This window comes from Parasteatoda tepidariorum, chromosome 3, assembly GCF_982258835.1.
Source record: "Parasteatoda tepidariorum strain Cologne lab strain chromosome 3, Ptep-v5.0, whole genome shotgun sequence".
Lineage (NCBI taxonomy): Eukaryota > Metazoa > Arthropoda > Arachnida > Araneae > Theridiidae > Parasteatoda > Parasteatoda tepidariorum.
This window is the reverse complement of record NC_141757.1, coordinates 92,936,102-92,955,990: the sequence shown is the minus strand read 5'-3', so window position 1 is coordinate 92,955,990 and position 19,889 is coordinate 92,936,102. Positions and strand designations below refer to the sequence as shown.

The following is a 19,889-nucleotide window of genomic DNA, read 5'->3' as shown; positions in this document are numbered from 1 at the left end:
CCACAATTGTTTTTGTATCGAAATTAGTTTAAAATCGAAATTAAACTGAATATTCCATATTTTTTAATGAAAATGCTATCAAAATGTTGGATATTTGAAACAATTCCTTTAAACATAGAAATTTCTTTTCATATTATCATCTGTTTAGAATTTTCTCTATTTTTATCCGGGCACCTGCAACAAACTATGCGCATGCGCCACCTAGAATTGCTGTAATGTTTGTCGTCAATATCATATACAAAAAAAATCTAATTAATCCTAATTAATTGAAATCAAAGAAGCCATTGTAATGAAGAATCCTTCACAATAATAGTTCATATAATCTAGATAACTGCTTCTTTTCCGAATTTTCATGGTGTTGTACCAGGAAAAGAAAGCGGAAGCTGACGATCTTGCTTTGTTGTTGAACTGCATATCCAATTCCAAGATGGCGAACACTGCCCACCCTGGATATTGAGAGTGAATGCTATTCTAATTCATTCTCTGCTTTACCATCACTTAAATTAAAAGAAAATAATTGTTTTTAAACAGTAAATATGGAATTACGTGTAGGGAATAAGTACCGTCTTGGTCGCAAGATCGGAAGTGGATCCTTTGGCGATATTTATTTGGGTGAGTTCAATGAGTAGTCATAATGAACAAAGAATAAAAAGTTATTGTTATTAGCAATTTTCACAAAAAGTAGAATATAAGTTAAAGAAAAGCTTGTAAAGCATGTTTTGTAAAATTTACATTTCTTTTAATAAATATAAGTTCCTCATGATCCGAAATATTCCCGTCATTCTTATTTTCTTTATGTAAATCAAGGTTGATTGTTCTATTTATGGCCTAATAGTTAGGCTTATTTCACTAGAATAATAAGAAAAGCATTTTTTGCCACTACACTGAAATGTATTCTAAAACATACTTTTATTAATTACAGTTTCACACTGTATAAATAATTGTCTTAAGTTATATGTTATGTAACGTCGCATTGTTTATAGTTATGGAAATGACGCACAATCCATAATTCTTTAGTAAAATATATTTTCGCACGAATTATTTGTTGATTCTTTTCTAAATTACTCGAAAGTTTAATGCAAATGAATAAGTTTAATAGGGGATAGATGTAGAAATGTCAAATTTGCCCTGAATTAAATGACATCTGGGAATCTGGGCTAGTCTTAGTATTTAATGATCATTCTCTTTTTCTTCTGTAAGATCTATTTTCTTGACTCGATTACCTCCTGTTTGTAGTCATATAGTTATAACAAAATTTTAATTCAATAAACATTAGTCTAGATGTATTAGATGCATTTCTAGTTTAAATAAGGGGTATTCTAACAGGGTTATATTCATTTTGTAACAAATAATAATTAAAATAACTTTTGGTATTTCTATTGATAAAGTTTGTTGTTAAAATACCTATTTTTTTATTACTGAAACTAGTTATTTTTGTATATATTTTGTAACATTTATGGCAATAAGCTAATTAGGTTATGAATAATGAAACAACATCATAGAATAGAAATTTCATATTTTTCCTGAGGTTATACTTATAGTTAAAGATTCATTTAAATGCTCTATATGTTACTTTGTTATGCATTAGATAATTTTATTGATAAAGTGGGTTATATTTCTCTTATAAGAGCATTCAAATTTTATTTATGTAGAGAGGTAAATTTTTTAGAAGAAAGTTCAAATTTTATTGATAAAAGGGTAACATTAGTGGATTGGCTAGTTTTTTATTATTATAAAGATTGAAATTTTCATAAATCTAGGTTGTAGATGCTAAATTCAGAGGCTTTAGGATTTTTATGTCTAATTAGTTTAAACTCACAATTTGTTTATTTTTCTTAATTAAATACTTTTTTAATTATAGGTACTAACATCACAACAGCAGAAGAAGTGGCAATTAAGTTAGAATGTGTCAAAACAAAGCATCCACAACTTCACATAGAGAGTAAATTTTATAAGATGATGCAAGGTGGTGGTAAGTTACTATAACTGGTTTATGAATTGATATCAATACAATAAAACCTGTATAAGTTGATCAATTGTAATGTACCATTTGATCACTACTGAGACAGGTGGTCAACTTATAAGACAATAAGTGGAAGGATGACCTGGGGTAATTCATGATCAAAAAATGCAAACATCTATTTTGTGAAAAAACTATTCAAGATAGAATTTTAATATTTAATGGAAGTTTGAGACTATATTAGATGAGTCCTATGCTACCTTCTTTTGTTTGAAAATCTAATTAGAATTTAAAAGATTTTAAATTTTTAGTGATCAGGAATTACCCCTTCTCTTGATCATTTCTGGGGTAATTACTGATCACCAGTTTATATAGTAAATGGGCTGTTTAAAAATAATTATACAATGGTAATTAACTAATAAGACTTAAAGATCAAACAAATGAACCAAAAAGATATTTTTAAGCAGCTATTAAAACGTTTTATTTAAAAGCAGGAATAAAGATTAACACTTCAGCTCTGGCAGCAGCTCTCACACTGAAATTTTTATTTTCAATCATTAAAAGATATTTGCTATTTTTGCTTTCTAGAAGCTTAGTATCCTTTTTAGGTTTATAATTTCTCACCATATTTAATTAGGTTAATTTATCAACTTAAAAATTATTCTAACAATGTACACACATAAAATTAAGATAGAAGAAAGGTAAGACAAGCTAGAAATGGTGCATATCAGAATGCATTTGTCTTGTATACAGTTAAAAACAAATTTTGTGATTATAGTTAAAAAATATTTTATAGTTGTTCCTCTTAATAAATATGAACTGTTATTCAAGAAAAGACAATTGACTATTTATTAGCTATTTTTTATACTATTTATAAGAAGAAATGACAATGATCAGGATTTACCTCAGTGATCAATAATTACCTAGGGGGCAGCATTTGATATAGTTTCCTATAATCAATTTATTAAGAGAAGGAGGGAGATCTTTGCAGAAATGTGCACATTTTGATACCCATCTTAGAAATGGAAAATAGAGAAAGTATTTTAAAAAATACTTATTTTGTTGGATTAAACAAAAAACTATTAAGTAAATGTAGTTATACTTCAGTAAAGTGTGCAAGCATTCTTGTCTATGTCTCAAATTTAAATTTTTTTTTTCTCAATAAAGCTTAGGTCATTATTATTTACCCCAGAAACAGAGTGATCGTGAATTACCCCGGGTCACCCTATCAGTTTTAGCCAATAGAGGTGCATGATAATAGTATTCAACTTTTGTAGGTGATCAACTTAACTAGTTACATTATGTTGATCTTGTTGTTAAAATTAAGATAATTCTTTATGTTTCTTTGAAAGTACAGTTCGTGTTCTCCTTTAAGTAGTTATTATTACTTTTAGTTGGTATACCTGCTATAAAATGGTGTGGTTCTGAGGGAGATTATAATGTTATGGTCATGGAGCTTCTGGGACCAAGTTTGGAGGATTTATTCAATTTTTGTAATAGGAAGTTTAGCTCTAAGACAGTATTACTTTTAGCTGATCAACTTGTAAGTATAACTTCATATTTAGCAAATAGTTTTGTAATAAATTTGTGAAACTGATACATTTCTTTTTGTTTAGGTTTTTATGTAATTAAACATTGAAATTAAATCAAAGTTTTAGATCGGTATATACTTTTTGAGTTGTTTAATTTGATACTATACTTTTCGTTGTATTCTTTTGTACATGTGTATGTGTATTTTAATTATACTTTGTTTTACTATAACCTGATTTATCATAAGATCAAAATATTACAATTATTTTGTAACAGGTTAACTTCAATTTAAATGTGAGATTTTTTAAAAAAAAATTCATTTAATCAAAAAATGTATCATGATTTTTTTAAAATCTTAATTTAATGATTAAAATGAAATCAGTTTTAAGTGTTTAATCTTAGCACTACTCATACCTTTACCTGTTATAAGAAAAAATAAGCACATCATTAACACCATTTCTTCTTAACTTTTGTTTAATATTTATGCAGCCTCTATTACGAATCAATGTTATTTTAATTTTAAAAATACATATCTTGAGAATGAAGAGATAAAACTACAGCAACAGACTTTATGTGTGTATCGATTCAAGTTTTATATTGTGATAATTTAAAATTAGTTGGCTTTGAGTTGTAGATCTTTCAATTAATTAATTAAACCATGTTTTTCTATCGATTAATATTTTTATTTAATCTATTTAGTGTAATTTATGCTACATGTATGATATATTTTATGTAATCTGCTATTAAATTAAGGCCTTTTTTTCCTTCCAGATCAGTAGAATAGAGTACATTCATAGTAAGAACTTTATTCATAGAGACATAAAACCAGACAATTTTCTTATGGGACTTGGGAAGAAAGGTAATTTAGTGTATATAATAGACTTTGGACTTGCAAAAAAGTACCGTGATTCCAGAACACACCTGCATATCCCTTATAGGGAAAACAAAAATCTTACTGGAACTGCTAGATATGCCAGCATCAATACTCATCTAGGGATTGGTACGTATTAGTATAACCAAACCACTTACACATTTTTTTTTGGTGTGCTAAAATTAAGAAATCGTGTTGCTTTTGATTGGACAAAAGCTTTGTTATGAAAATTTTTGGACATGAAAGTTAAGCATTTGATTAATAATGCAGGATTTGTAGTTGTACTGATTTTTCTGATTATCTTGTCTTTATTCCGATTTTTAGCTATAAATACAGATTTTAAAATAATTGATTTTTTGAATCTGATGATTTGGATTTTCCATTCAAAATCTTTTTATTTAACTTAAAATTGTTACAGAACTGCCAACTCAGGTGTTGTATGCAATCTCAGAATCTAAGGCTACTAAAGTATTTCCTCAAATATTTTTTCTCAATAAATGTGTGAATCGTCAGACCTGTGCACAGCTTTCATGCAGCCCTCAAAACCTTTTTCCTGTGATCAGTAATTCTCCCACCCAAATATATTTAGTTCATTTTTTATTTTTTTAAAAACCTTTTTTATAAAATTTCTAATTAACCAAAAAAATAAAGTGTAAAACTTTTTATAATAAGGCATTTAACTTTAATGAAAAGGCATATCACTGCATTCACTGTGCATAGAAATATTAAATTCATTCTAAAATAGTTTATTTGAAATTTTAAGTATTTTAAATGAATGTTTCTTAGGGTTAATGTTTCAATTGTTTCTTTTCCGAGTGCCAAGTTTTTTGTTGATAGTTATTCTGTCTTTATAATAAGGATTTTTGAAAAAATAACCCTGTTTCTTGATATATTCCAAAAACTTAGTTTTGTTTTGTAGTGCAAAGATATTTCGTTTCAGTGTGCAAGTTTATCGTTCGGTTGATAAGATCAATACAAAATAGTCTGCAGTCAGTAGCAAGAAAAGTAATACTTTTAGTGAAGTTGAAGCTGGCAGTATTAATCATTCTTCACAGAGATGAAATCTGTGTGAGAATATTTACCCACTTAATATAAATCCTGATTTATTCTGTTCTTGTCAAAGCAGTCATTGGAAAATTTGATGACTTGGAAGACAAAATGAAAAAAAGTTTCAGAAATTTTTTTTTTATAATGATTTTAAAAAATGCTAAATTAATCACTTAGTCTGTTTTAAAAAGACTGATTAATTTATTATTTTATGTTTCTCAGGGGTAAGAAAATTACTTTATATAAATTTAGAGAATAAGTGAATTAATTTTTATATTTTCTTAACATAGTTTTGCTCTTTACACTCCCATGGTCACAAAAAGTCTCAGGTTTTATTGAATTTCTTAGATTGGCAGGTCTGATCTTATTAAAAATTGCAAGATATAATAGTCCCAGGACTATTCACTAATTCTATACATGGTTCAAACAAATAGCCTTACCAGCAGCAGTCATTATTTTAAACATTTTGTGGATTAGGTCATTTTATGAAAAATAAAATTTTATTGCTTATTTATTACGAAATCAATTGTAATTACTTATTTATTACAAAATCTTTACGCTGATAAGTTTAAGGGTCATGTACACTTTAGTGCAAAAGTATTGGTTTACACATGCCCCAATGAGCTTTATGACGGAATATAATAAATAGTGATTAAAGAAATTATCTGTTAGTCTTGTTGTGTTCCACAATTATTGATTCTTCATATTCATCTGATTGTAAAAATGTCAGATTCCAATTTATTATAACAGTAATTAAATCATAAAATTTTTAATTGGTGAATTGAGGAATCAGCCACTAAATTATTTTTATAGAAAAATGTTGAGGTACATTCAGTTACCTATTTTAGGTAATTCAAATAAATTTCTTCCTCCTTTAAGAAATTTATTTGATTAAAGAAGTCTTTAACAATTTCAAATTTTAATTCAATTTTGGCATGAAAGAATATTAACTAATTTGTTATTTTTTTAATGCGTCTGGATTAGAAGAATTGATTATCATTGATTTCAAAATTATGAGTTCTTTTGGTGCTCCATTAACAAAATTATGCTAGAAATTATTTAAACTTGTTTTTGTTGTAAACTTGTAAGCAATTCTGAAATAAAAAATGGCATATTTTATTATTCTATTACAATGCCATATATAGAGCAAATTATCGTTTTTTTCAATAGCTGTCTGGTACATATATACAGTCAAATCCCGCTATAGTGAACATGGTTTATAGTGAACTCCCTGATATAGTGAACAAAATATTCTCTCCTGTGCCTTGCTATACTCATGTAATAATATTTTTTTGTGGATATACTGAACCAAAAGAAGTAGAGAAATAGGATATTAAGAACTTTTTTCTGTCTTCGACTGATTTTTTTCTTCTTCGTTTTTTTGGTAATTTTGAAATTTCTACATAAAATACACATACTGATTCTTAAAGCAATCTATTGAGTGGAATGTTGGCATATGCATTTTTTCTTGTTTGCTTCCTCTATCTCAGTTTCCCATCCCTGAATTTTTTGTCCGTAAGACGAAGAGTCATAAGAAGTAAAAGTTAGCACATTTTTTGTTACTACATATTGTTTTTGAATCATTTTTGTATTTCTTTTTATTGCTTATTTATTTAAATGTGTAATAAAAGAGAGCAGTTCGGAAAAATTCATTAAGATTGTTTGCAGTACGGTTATAATGAACTCCCAGTTATAGTGAACCGAAATTTTGGTCATTTGAAGGTTCACTATAACAGGGTTTGACTGTATTAATACAAAAAATTACCTGAATTTTTTGAAAACATTTGTCGTGGGTTTTTCTTTGGCCTACTATGAGGCTTGAAAGAGGTCTGGCAGCGAAACAATTTTATTATAAATTTTTAAAAGAAAATTTTCTTATAAATCTGAATTTTTTTTTCCCTCCTAAATTAGGGAGGGGAAACCCATAATTTTCTTATTCTTCATTTGTATAATATAAAAGTCACTATTTTGCATTTGAAATTCTCGTCACTATTTTCATCAGATTGTTTTACTTTTATAAAATTTAAAAATGTAAATTATTATTTTTTTTAGAAAATTTAATTGACATCAAAATCACTTTTGTTTCAGTTTTTTTTTCTTAAACTTTAAGTTATTTTTTAAGTGTTAATTTTTATTTAGCAATTTGGAACATTTTTAGGAACTGGTGTTTTATTGTTTAAAAATTAAAGATATTCTGTAATGTATTTGATGTAAAGTGTCATTATCTCCAGTAAATTGGGGATTGTCAGAGAGGTAAATGTATGTGAATAGGTAAAATATCTTTAACCCTCTCACAGTTTTGCTGGTATATAAATTTGATCTGTTGTTTCTTCCCATTACATTGTTTTCCTGTCTTATAACTTGGAGAGAATTTGATTGCTATAAAAAGTAAATTGCAATATGAAATGTAATTTATAAGTGCTAGGCTCAATTGGTTTAAAAACTTAGTCTTCATTTATGTAATACTTGTGTCATCGCATTATTTATGTCAGTGACCATTAAATCATATTATGGATGTATGATGGTCCTAAATTAAAATGTTAACCATCTAAATACTTAGCACATATACCCTTTTAGTCACCAATTCAATATTGAGGTCAGCCATTAAAATCTATTAATCTCTTCCACTAATTGATTGATCAAATATAATTTATATCTATACCTTTACTATTTTTTTCTTGAAAAGTAAATCTTAATATTTCTACAATTGCTCTAGCTATCAACTTTTTCTTCTTTTTTTAATTTTGTAATTTTAAATATGCACAAAAAAGAGATAAAACTGTTAAAATATTACTTATTCTTCAATTCCAAAGATAAGATTTTATTTACAAAAAGGGATATAACCAAATAAACTTGATATTACCCAATTCTTCTAGTCCAAGTAGCAAAGATGTAGAAAAAAATTCTAAAATCTTACCATGAATTATAAAATACAATACCAAAATTTTATAATTCATGATAAGATTTTAGAATTTTTTAATTAAAATAATTATTTTAATAAAAATTTAAATTTTCAGTTGCTATGCTTAACAAAAAATTCAAAAAAAAAAAAATACTCTTTTGAATATTGCCCCCACCTCAATCAGCTCTTGAGGTAAAAATTTCTATAAATTTTTTTCCCTTGGTTTTTAAGATGAGTTCCACTTTACTTACATGTTAGGCTCTTTGTGGGAAATCAATATTGAGATCAGATTTACTTTTAAAATCTATTGATTAAACTACCAATAATTGATAAGATGAACATACATAATGTATGTTTGTACCTTCACTGTAAAAAAAAAGGAAACTTTTTAAATTTTACTAAACTAACGCTGAACTTTTTTCTTTGAAAATATGTGCTTTAAAATATGTGCAAAAAAAAAGAAAACCTCTTATTCTACAATTCCACAGATAAGACTTCTTTTTTTTTGTTGTATAAAAAGTGATTTGACTAAATAAACTTAATATGATGCAATTCTTTTAGTCAAAACAGCAAAGATGTATGAGAAGAAATAATCTTATCATCGTGAATCATAAGATTTTGGTATTGTGATTTTATAATTCATAATAGTATGAATTATTTTATTAAAAATTCCTATTTTTAGTTGCAATATTTAACAAAAAGAGCTTGAATTTTTTTAGATATTGTTTTATAGCTTTCCCCCCCCCCATTAATTTCTTGAGGCAAAAAATGTCCATCATTTTTTTTAAAGGAATTAAGATGAGTCCATTTACATTATAGACTCTTGGTAGAAAGGAATGATAAGTTAATTTCTTGGTTATTCCGTGAAGTAATTAAGTTTCCCCTTCAGGAAGTTTCATGTATCCCAATTTTATATTTTTTACTTAATATTTGTAGTTCTGCTTTTTTTTTCGAAGTTACTACATACTGTTCTTGAGTGTTCCTCTTTGACAGTTGCAGAATTTGATTCTTGACATTAATTTACAAGTCCTGTGAAAAACATGATTGTTATATACAGTCGAACTCGTTTATAACGAGCACAAAGGGACCGTAACATGTACTCGTTAAATCCGAGTGCTCGTAATAAACGGGTACTTAAGACAGGCGTGCAACCAGAAGAGGGGGGGGCTTGTGAGATCAAATGATTGAATTTACTTAAAATTTAATTAATACTTACTTTAATTACATTAATTAATTTAATCGCATTTTTTTTATTTCGCGCACATTTTTTATCATTTTGAAAAAAAGATAAGACAGAAAGACTAGAAAGATGAGAAAAAGGATTACAAGACGGAAAAATATTGCTCGCTAAAACCGGGTCTTGCTCGTTAAAAGCGACTTCTGTTCCATAGACTTAACATTGATCCAACCAAATATTCTCGTTTCCCTCGGTAAATCCGAGCTCGTTATAAACGAGTTCGACTGTAATAACGTGTAAAAAACTGTCAATAATATTTGTAAGTTTTACGAAAAAACTTCACGTAGAACCTTAATTATTCAAATTAATCAACACTGGACACCAATTATTAAAATTTAGAGAATAAAAAGATGTGCTTGTTTTTGAAGAAGGGGGAATAAAACTCTAAGAAATAAACTTCAGTTTGCAAAGGTATTGGGATTTAAGATGTTATGAAAATCAAGGTTCTACTCTATTAAAAATAGTTGTGGCTTATTTAGATAAAGCCATATAAGTTAAAACAGGGTATCCGCGCACCTGGAATGTCATGAATTTCGGCATTGTACAAAATTAGTCATGAAATGTCATGATTTTAAATGGAATCCCCCACCCCAATGTCATGCTGTTTCAAATATCTGAATTTCTAACAAAATCCCCACTCACAGTCATATATTATATTAAAATATAAAATGTTTTTATCATGTTTTTTCAAAAAAATGAAAGAAAAAACATCATTTTTAGAGTGGATTATCTCTTAAACTTCTGTGATTTCAGAATTTTAATTATTATTTATTTTATTTTAGCAATTAAAAATTCTAGCTGAAGCAAGCGAGTCATTGGCGAATTTTTTTATATTTCGAAATGAGAACAGAAAAATCAGGAGTGTTTCTTTCCTTTCCGATGAACAAGAAAAATATCTTTAGAATATAGTTCTGCAGAAGAAAAAAAAAAAAAATTCTTTTTCTTTACTCTGATTTTTAAATTAAAAAATCTATAAATATGAAGATGCAGGGTATAACAGTTTGGTTATCCCAATCATTTTCGATTAATGTTATAAAGCTTTTTTAAATTTATTGTTGAGTCATGAAAAATTCTTGGAATTAGTTGTGAAAAGTCATGGATTTGAAAACCTGAAATGTAACAGATATCCCGAATAGAATAGAAGAGGAATAAAATATACTTTTTCCTTGGTATTTTTTTCTCATATTTTCTAAATGATAATGAGTTTTATTTAGAAGAAATAAACATCTACCAATGCGCATATTTTTTATTAATACTAGACTAAATTTTGTTATTTCAATAGTTCATCAGGGTGTATGATCCTTTTGAATAATAACAGTAATTTGTTATTTCAATTTTTTCATAATTGTTTCAAAAATAATGAACAAGCCTGTTCTAGAAAATTGCTTTTTGAATTCCAATTAGTGTAGTATTTTTATATTGAATATTTATTATAATTTTCAATAAATAAATTCTGTTATTTCTTCCATATATTTTAGAACAAAGTAGAAGAGATGATCTTGAATCTCTAGGTTATGTGCTAATGTACTTCAATAGAGGCAGCTTACCCTGGCAGGGATTGAGAGCAGCTAATAAGAGGCAAAAGTATGAACGAATTAGTGAGAAAAAAATGTCCACTCCAATTGAAGAACTATGTAGAAATTTTGCCCGTGAGTAATTTCTCTCAAGTGATGAATATTCAGTGATGTCATTTACTATGCTTTTTGTAACATAACACATAACATTTTAAGTTCATTTAATGTTAACCATACTGGAAAATATTGCAGATTTTCTATTTTGATGACTATGAAAACCCCTAAAAATCCTTATGTGTAAAATATTTAGTACATTATGCAACAATTATCATGAAATTTATATTGTTTTGTAAAATCTACTGGATTTTTTCCTATCTGTGTTGACAGCTATGTACTATAGACATTTAAAAGTTACTTCTTTAGATGTAGAACTACAATTTTTGAGTTATCTGTTTTGCTAATATAGTAAACTTTTTATAGTGGGGCTTTATTTTTATGGCATTTTCAATTTCTGTATTGCCTGTTTGTTTAATAGAAATTTTGTATTTCCCAAATACACTTAGATAACTTGTTGGATATACATACTATAGACGTTTAAATAAAAGTTACTTCTTTAGACGTAGAACTACATTTTAAATTATCTGTTTTTGCTAACATGGTAAACTTTTCATAGTGGGGCTTTATTTTTTATGGTATTTTCATTTTCAGTATTGCCTGTTATTTATCACTTTATACACTGAAGGGAAATATTATTATAATCCACTCAAAAGTGCCTTTTGTCGCTTTTGGTTTTCAAAATAGCTCTTAATCGCCGTTGTGTGGATGATGACCAAACGTCTAAGCAGTCATGGAAATTTGAAATATTCTGATACGGTAGTGTTTGATTCCTGAGTTGCCTTTCTATGGCATCCCAAATGCGCTCTACCATTAGGTGACTAGTGCGTTAATTGGAATTCATCATTCTGCTCTTCGAACCACTCCCAACATAATTCAAGCTTTTTGAGTTGAGGCTTGGTCCTGCTGGAAGATTCCATTTTCAGTTTTTGAAAATACTCCATATGGGTGCAACTGCTTCACAGTTATATTTAGATATTCCGCTGCTTTCTGGGTTTGTTCTAACTTTACTATGGGCTCCAAAGTTGCCCATTGGAATGACTCCCGAAGCATAACACTGCCTCCACCAGCTTGTGTATGACTTGCTATAGATGTGGCATTAACTGTTTGCCTAGAAGACAGCGTACCCTTACATAACCAACATAATGAATGAGAAAGCGTGATTAATTTGTTTTCGGCGTGATTCTTCCACATATTTATGATCCAGTGACAGTGTTCTGGGCCCTCTGTAGGTTTAGTTAAGGACGACGGTTGTTCAACAGAGGCACACAAGTGGGATGTTAGCTGCACAGTCCCATATGCAACCCAGTCCACTAAACTGTGTGTTCCGAGATACTCTCACTTGGACCTGCCTTTTATTAGAGTGTCAGTTGAGCCACTATCTCGTGCCTATTTTTGTTTAACTAAGTGGGGCAGTTTCCGGTGTTACCTTTCTTGATGACGCGTTGATCCCCATAACCTTACTGTCTGCTGCCGATTTCACTGTCATTTATCCACATTTGTGATTGGTATAATCACACTAGGTCAAATGTATAAATACTTACAATGTCGGGTCGCGAATAATTTTTTGCAGTTTGAGATACTGGCCCATTATGACTCAATTCCGTTTAAATCTGTGGGAAAGTAAATACAAGAACGATTTCTTACCTTCTCCAGCAGCAGTTAAATATAGTTCGTTCACCAGGAGTTGGCACTTGGCTCCACCTCCTCGGATGCAGAATTCATTTCAGCGTGGGATAAGAGGAGAAACATCTCCGTGCTTGAAAATGAGACAACCCTTAAAGGGCAGCAAACGCAAACAGTGAACTCTTTTTCAGACACTTACTTTGCTTTATCATCTGCTATTATATCTGTTGTTACTCCAACTAATTAAATATATTTTTAATTTAAAAATTGCTGTTTTTCCAGCAAAATGGACAAACTATTCACTCAAAAGAGAAAAATATCAAATTTATGAAATATTTAATGTTTAAAAAAATGCAAAAAAAATTGAAAATAAATATTTTTGTCATACGATTGCCAAATAGCAACCTTGTTTAGGATTGTTCACATCCTTCTCCTAAAAATAACGAAATAGGATTGTTGGAAACCATGTGATGAAGACTGAGCCAAGTGCCAACTCCTGGTGAACGAACTATACCATTCCAACTTAATCAGTGCCCCCTTCCCACATTATCCAGACGTCCTTTAATTCTAAAAATGTAAAATATCTTTTGAATTTTATTTTTCCTTTTTAGCATAATAAAGCTGAGTAATAAACCCTAAATAAATGATGATTGAAATAAAATATTCATTCTATGCTTTAGACTTCTAAAGAACATGAGAAAGTTTAATCAATTTAGTTTGTAGCAGAAAATATTTAGTGGTTTTTCTGAAAATGACTTAAGACCAAATTTTCCATTTTCTGCTACTAATCGCTTTGAATTTAGTTCTAAGTAGTGTATGTCTCTTTTTCCAACAAAGTAATCTTAATTTTTCTCTGTGTAAATAGTACTCACATTATTCAAATTATTCATTTCACAAATTTGTAGAAATAAAACATTTCTACAAATTTTTCTATGTAGCTTAATTACATCTAGCCAATTTAATACTCAATTAATTATGTGACACCTTGAATGAGTCTAATTAAGACATAAGATTTGTAAAAATTTAACATTGCCATGTTGTGTTGCTGCATAGTGGTTATTTATTTAAAAATATTTTGGCTCTGATATAAAAATTCATTTATTTATTCTGACTTAAAAATAAATGCAATAAAGTGTTTGTACTGTGTTGTGTGTAGGAGTCACTATCTTTTATCAAAAGTTATACTGTCGGTTTTCATAATAACCTTTCTTAATAACAATTGTGATATCTAGTATCTTAACTAGAAAGTTTTTTACTTCTCAACTAACTATTTAAGGTAAATTTTTAATTGACTTTCAGAACATAATCTTTCAGCATTTATTTAGGCTAAGTTATTGTAGTGTATTAATTAAATGAATATTTAGAAATTTCCAGCATGATGCATATTTTCTGGTAGATATTATTTACTATTTAATGATTCTTTAATTTTCTCAGATTTTACGAATAGTGATTTTTCTATAAACCAAATTCCTCTATATACCTATTATATCTGAAGTATTTCTTTTATGCTACTAAAAATTAGTTTTGACTTTTTTAATGCTGTCTCACATCAAGTGTTATCATTTAAATATTTCTGTTTATCTATTTTTATTTTAAATATTTTTATTTTACATATTTATATTTAAAAATATATAAAATATTATATTTAAAAATATGTTATCTATATTATATTGTAAAATATTTCTCTTCTGCCTTTTAGCTGAATTTGCTACATATTTAAATTACTGTCGAGCTCTACGTTTTGATGAGAAACCAGATTATTCATACCTTAGGCAACTATTAAGAAATTTGTTCCACCGGCAAAAATTTACTTATGATTATGTCTTTGACTGGAATATGCTTAAATTTGTAAGTAATAATTTTTTTTTTTCTTCACTGATTTGCCATTTATAGCAGATAATATTGTATTAACCCAAACAAAGATTTATTTTGCTAATATTGTGTCTCTCATTATATGAGGTGTGTAATTAATGTGATGTGAGCTAGGTGATAGCAAAGTAACAAAACCAATAATTATTACACGCCACAATAATTAATGCATACAGTTATTATAATAACTGTGTCAATTTATATATCAGTAAACTGTTTATTGTTTTTCCTCAAGGCCATGAAGGAACTTTAAAAACAGCTTTATAGAAATTGAATTTGAGTCAATACTTGTTTGTTTACCGTGTTTTAAAGCTTTCTAACCGCTTGAAATTAGAGAGCGATTTTAGTCAATTGAAGAAGCACAAAAGCAAATTTGATCATAAAGCTATGTGTTTCCAAATACAGGGATGAGATTTTTCCGCTTTTTTCACTTTTATCTCTTGAATTTCAGCTTTTTTTTAAATCAAAAATTCAGATTTTCTAAAAATTTCACTTTTTTTTTTATAAGTATTCCGCTTTTTCAGAAAATTCACAGATTTTCAAAGAGAAACAGAAAATTCAAACTACATAGCTACCAATCCTTTCTCATTTTTACTTATTTTAGCTATTTTCTCCCCTTTTACACGCAGCAGATAAGATTTTCCGAATTTTTTACCCGCCCTTCAGATAGATCCGATTTTCGTAGTTCAAACGACGCTGCTTCTGACAAGCCTTTTAGAGGTCCCAAGCCTGGAATCTGCTAATATCTCGATTCTTATTCACACGATTTTAATATCAAACATAGCTTTTCATATTTGCGTGTTGTGATTCTTATTCACGCGATTTGAATATTGTACGGCGCGATTCTTATTTACGAGATTTAAAAATCGATTCATATTTACGCCTTTTTAAAAACCTATGCAGCGATTCGTATTCACGCAAGTTTAAAATTCAATGTCTTGATTTGCTCATGCGGTTTATAATATCAAACATTGATTTTCATATTTATACGTGATTTTAAAATAAGGCATTGGCATTCGCATTCACACATTCTAAAAATTACGGATCATGATTCGTATTTATGCGATCTAAAAATTGTGAATCTTGATTTGTATTTACGCTTTTTAAAAATTCTATATCCCAGTTTGTATTTTCTCATTTTCAAAATCGTATATCTAGTTTCATATTCATGTGATTTCAAAATCCATAATTGTTATTCATATGCACGCAATTTTAAGATCAACTATCGCGATTCTTGTAAGAAGTAAAATTTTTTTTTTAATTAGTTACTATAAAGGTGACTGTTTTTCTGACGATGATTATTAGTATATGTAAGTGTTACAACATCAGAGAAACTGGAAGGGAATATATTCAAAACTTACATTCTGTGCTTGCAAAGAAGAAAAAATAGGATTTGTCACAAGATGATTGAAGATGGACTAACGACTAAATATAGCAAACATAAAAGATATAGCAAACAAAAGCAATCACTTAAAAAGGAATTTAATTTAATTTTTTTTTTTGGAAGAAGAGTTAATTAACTCAACATCAAAATTTTATTTCTAATTGCTGTTATTTATGCTATAAAATGCAAAATTCTTATAAAATAAAAAACAATTATCTAAACAGTTGCTGATTGTCATGTAATTTTTCAAACTAAAATAGCAATTTTTGTATGTTAAGTTAAGGAGTTACTATATATTTCTACTTCACTGTTATTGATATGTTTCAGAGGGCTCTAGTTAGATTAGACTATAATATGAACATAATGATTCAGTCTATTGTTAAAGTTTTTTTTCCCAATATAATTTAAAAAGTAATATTACTGATATATTTGCTATAAATCACATAACAGTATTTATTAAAAGAAATGAAATATTAATGTATATTCTCAGTAGTTTTAATTTGCTAATCCAGGTAGTTTTTCAAGTAATAATTCTCTTATGTGAACTGTGGAAAAATATAATTTCCAGCTTTATTTTTTCAATTGGTAATTTTTATTTTCACTAAATGTTAAGTATCAATGTAATCATTTATATAATAATAGATTAGTACACAATTGTATGTCAACACATTATTTATCACATTAAACTGTGTGGAATTTATTATTAAAGGGTTGCGCTTGCATAAAATTTACTATCGTGGAAATTCAGCTTTTTTGCCTTTTGGCTAATCTCATCCCTGCAAATAGATCTTAAGTTATATCAGCAACCCCTTGCAGTCTTTTTCTAACATAAAATTGTACTGAAAGGGAAGATCGATATTGCTCCGAACAGCGAGTGTGTGAGCCAACAATCATATAAAAAATTTTAAAAAATTATGAAAGCTAATTTTAATTACTCCAATCACATATCAGAAGTTTTTTGTATGGTTTTGGGGTAACTCATAACACCACACATTTCATTTTGAAAATATCTGAAATTTAAAAAATTTAAGTGTCACAAATCATGGGTGAAATTTAATCTATTACAATTCGTGTTCTTCAATTTTAGGGTGGAAATCGTAATCAACAAGAAATGCAAGAGGACCGGGATCGCAGAGACAGGCATCATCAACATACGAGCACTACCTCCCGTGGGGCTCTTCCTGCACCAACTACTGCTAGCAGCAGCCGCCTAAGAGGTGCTCCAGACTCTGCCAGCCCTGCCACAGGAAGATCTTTGCCTCATCATTTAACACCTTCCACAAACATGACGCAGGCTATATCTTCCACGGGAGGACCAGCTCCTGCAGCATCCGCTGCTTTGGTGGCAGCCTCCCATGCTGCAGCTCCTCTGCCGTCCGCCCTGCCATGCATGCGATCACGGACTCGATCTACTCCTCGTGCTGGCATTGCCGGTCATGAGCCCAATTCTCAGAGATGACCTACACTTTTGGAAACAGCAGATTGATAAAGAAAAAAAAAAGAGTAAATTTATTATAACAGTTGTTGAAGAGGGGTCCAGTTCAAAAGTGTGAAGCCTGTAAAGTTTATACTGAGCTAAGCTGAAAAGTAAATCATCAAGAATTGTGTGTACGCTTGCTGTGGTGCCACTTGAAATGATTTTTAAAACAGCTTCCTTTGTAACAACTTCACTTTCCTTTTCATTCAAATATATTTTGACCGATGTTGTACAGTTCATTATCTGATTTTTTGAGTCATATGGTGTTTTTAATGCCAGATTTGTAAAATTGTTGAACATTTTCATAGGATTTAAGTATGTCTCCAAAGTCATTGTCCTTAAAGAAATCTGTTCATATGATATCAAAACGTTGCTCACTTATTACCTTTAATCATTTTATATTTTATCCTTTGTCCTAACAAAACGTTTATGAAGATCTACTGACACAGTCTGTTATGTACATTTTCTTTGGTTCCTGTTTTGTAAAAGAAGTAAGTGTTATATAAATAAATATAAATATATATATATAAATGCTCATTTTCCTTATTTATTCGATAAACCATTTGATATATTTGTATAAAACTGTATAAAATGACTAAATGTTTGCAAGTTTGGTGTATACTTTAGAATAATTTTTTTTGTATAAAATTAAGTTATACTTGAAACATAGGTTAATTTTACTTGTTTTTTTTCTGTCCAACTGTCTGGCTGGAAAGCAAATAGTGCAAAGTATTTTTGTATGTTTTTGCAGAATATTTTATGATAAAAAAAATTCTAAAATGTGCACTTAAATGTATATATGACTTTGTGAGTTTCTTGTTAGATGACTTATATGGAAAATTTCTTCCAGCTCTGTATTTTTTAGTTTTTTGTTGTTGGACTAAAATAAAAAGTCTACAGCTGTCGTACTTCATAAATTTCCTCTGTGTTCATAATTTTAGAATTTCTTTTTAAAAAATGAGCATTTCTTTTAAAATTTCATGTACTTATTTTGTTTTTAAATTTCTTTTTCTGATTTTTTTTTTTTTTTTTTAAATTTTGAATTTAGTTAAACCTGTCTACTAAACATTTTCAGTAGTTCATTTAAATTATATTAATTTTATAATTTTAAATTAATTCCAAGATATCTTCCATGAGCAGGTTATCAAATTAATTTCACTTATCAAAAAATTATTTTGGTTGTTGGTGTTTTCATTTTTTTGAAAGGGGGCATCATTGTTTTTATTTTTGTTTCTTTGAATAATTAGCCAAATTTCCGAAGGTATCCAAAGTGTTAGTAACTGATGAAGTTGAAGTTTTGTATATAAATAGGGCTTCAAAGTTAGAAAATAATTTTATGTATTTCACTTAATTTTATTAAAAAATAAATTTTTTGAAAGATGAACTGGTAAATATATACTGAAGTATGAAACAAGTGATGAAATATGTTTAGTTAGAATTTAAAGACATTTACTGTATATCCTGATTTATAAATCTACTTTTCAATCTCAAAAAATTATACAAAATCAGGGAGTTTATTTATATACATGTAATAAAATCATGAAAAATTTGTGCACATTATTTGTGCAAATTATTACATTATAAACAATGAGATGTAATAATTTATAAATATATAAATCATTATGTATAAATTTACCCCTTTCAAAAACTATTTTTAATGTGTTATATACAATTAATTTTACATTTTCTATCTTATTTTCTTTATGTGTAAAGATTTTTTTAAAAACAACCCTTAAATGTTCAGAAAAACTTAAGGATAAAAGTTAGATAATTCAAGATTAATTAAAAAAAAAAAGTCATTATGAAAACTTTTAAACATGCGGTAAAGCTACAAATTTAAAGATTCCAGAACATCATCTTAACCCTAGTAGTGTCGTCATACGAATCCCACCTTGCTATGGATTCTTTTTCATCCTCATTTGTAGAGTCCCATTAAAATCTTCCATCCACATTTGGAATTCCATACTCTAAAAGATTTTACAATAATATATATGATTATGAAATTTGCCTCACAACATTGAATAATGAGTCTTTATTTCAGAGGGCGCCTCATGTTCTTTATTTGAGAGCAATTGTCGTATATCCGGATAAAATAATGTGAAATAGTTTTAGCTTGAGAAAATTTTGTAAACACACGAAATTTTTATATATATATATATTTTTTTCAGCAATAGACTTATACACCCAACATACCAGAAATTTGCTCTTAATCGTAAGTAGGGGGTCGAATTGTACACTGGAATACGTAGTAAATGTGTGCAATGAATGGTAAAAATCAGTTATGATTGATTATCACTTTCATACTGATTTAAAAATAGTTTATTAAGTAAATAAAACATTAAATATTTATAAGACTTA

General features: G+C 28.3%; 1 protein-coding gene across 1 annotated transcript; it reads left to right on the top strand.

Moving 5' to 3' along the window:
• The first annotated feature begins 25 nt into the window (after positions 1-25).
• LOC107440109 (casein kinase I) lies at positions 26-18,439 on the top strand. The gene is made up of 7 exons (XM_016052914.4): positions 26-612; positions 1,862-1,972; positions 3,355-3,503; positions 4,262-4,490; positions 11,026-11,196; positions 14,501-14,649; positions 17,142-18,439. The coding sequence occupies exons 1-7, from the start codon at positions 537-539 to the stop codon at positions 17,511-17,513; spliced, it is 1,257 nt and encodes a 418-aa protein (XP_015908400.2). The 5' UTR covers positions 26-536; the 3' UTR covers positions 17,514-18,439.
• The last annotated feature ends 1,450 nt before the right edge of the window (positions 18,440-19,889 follow it).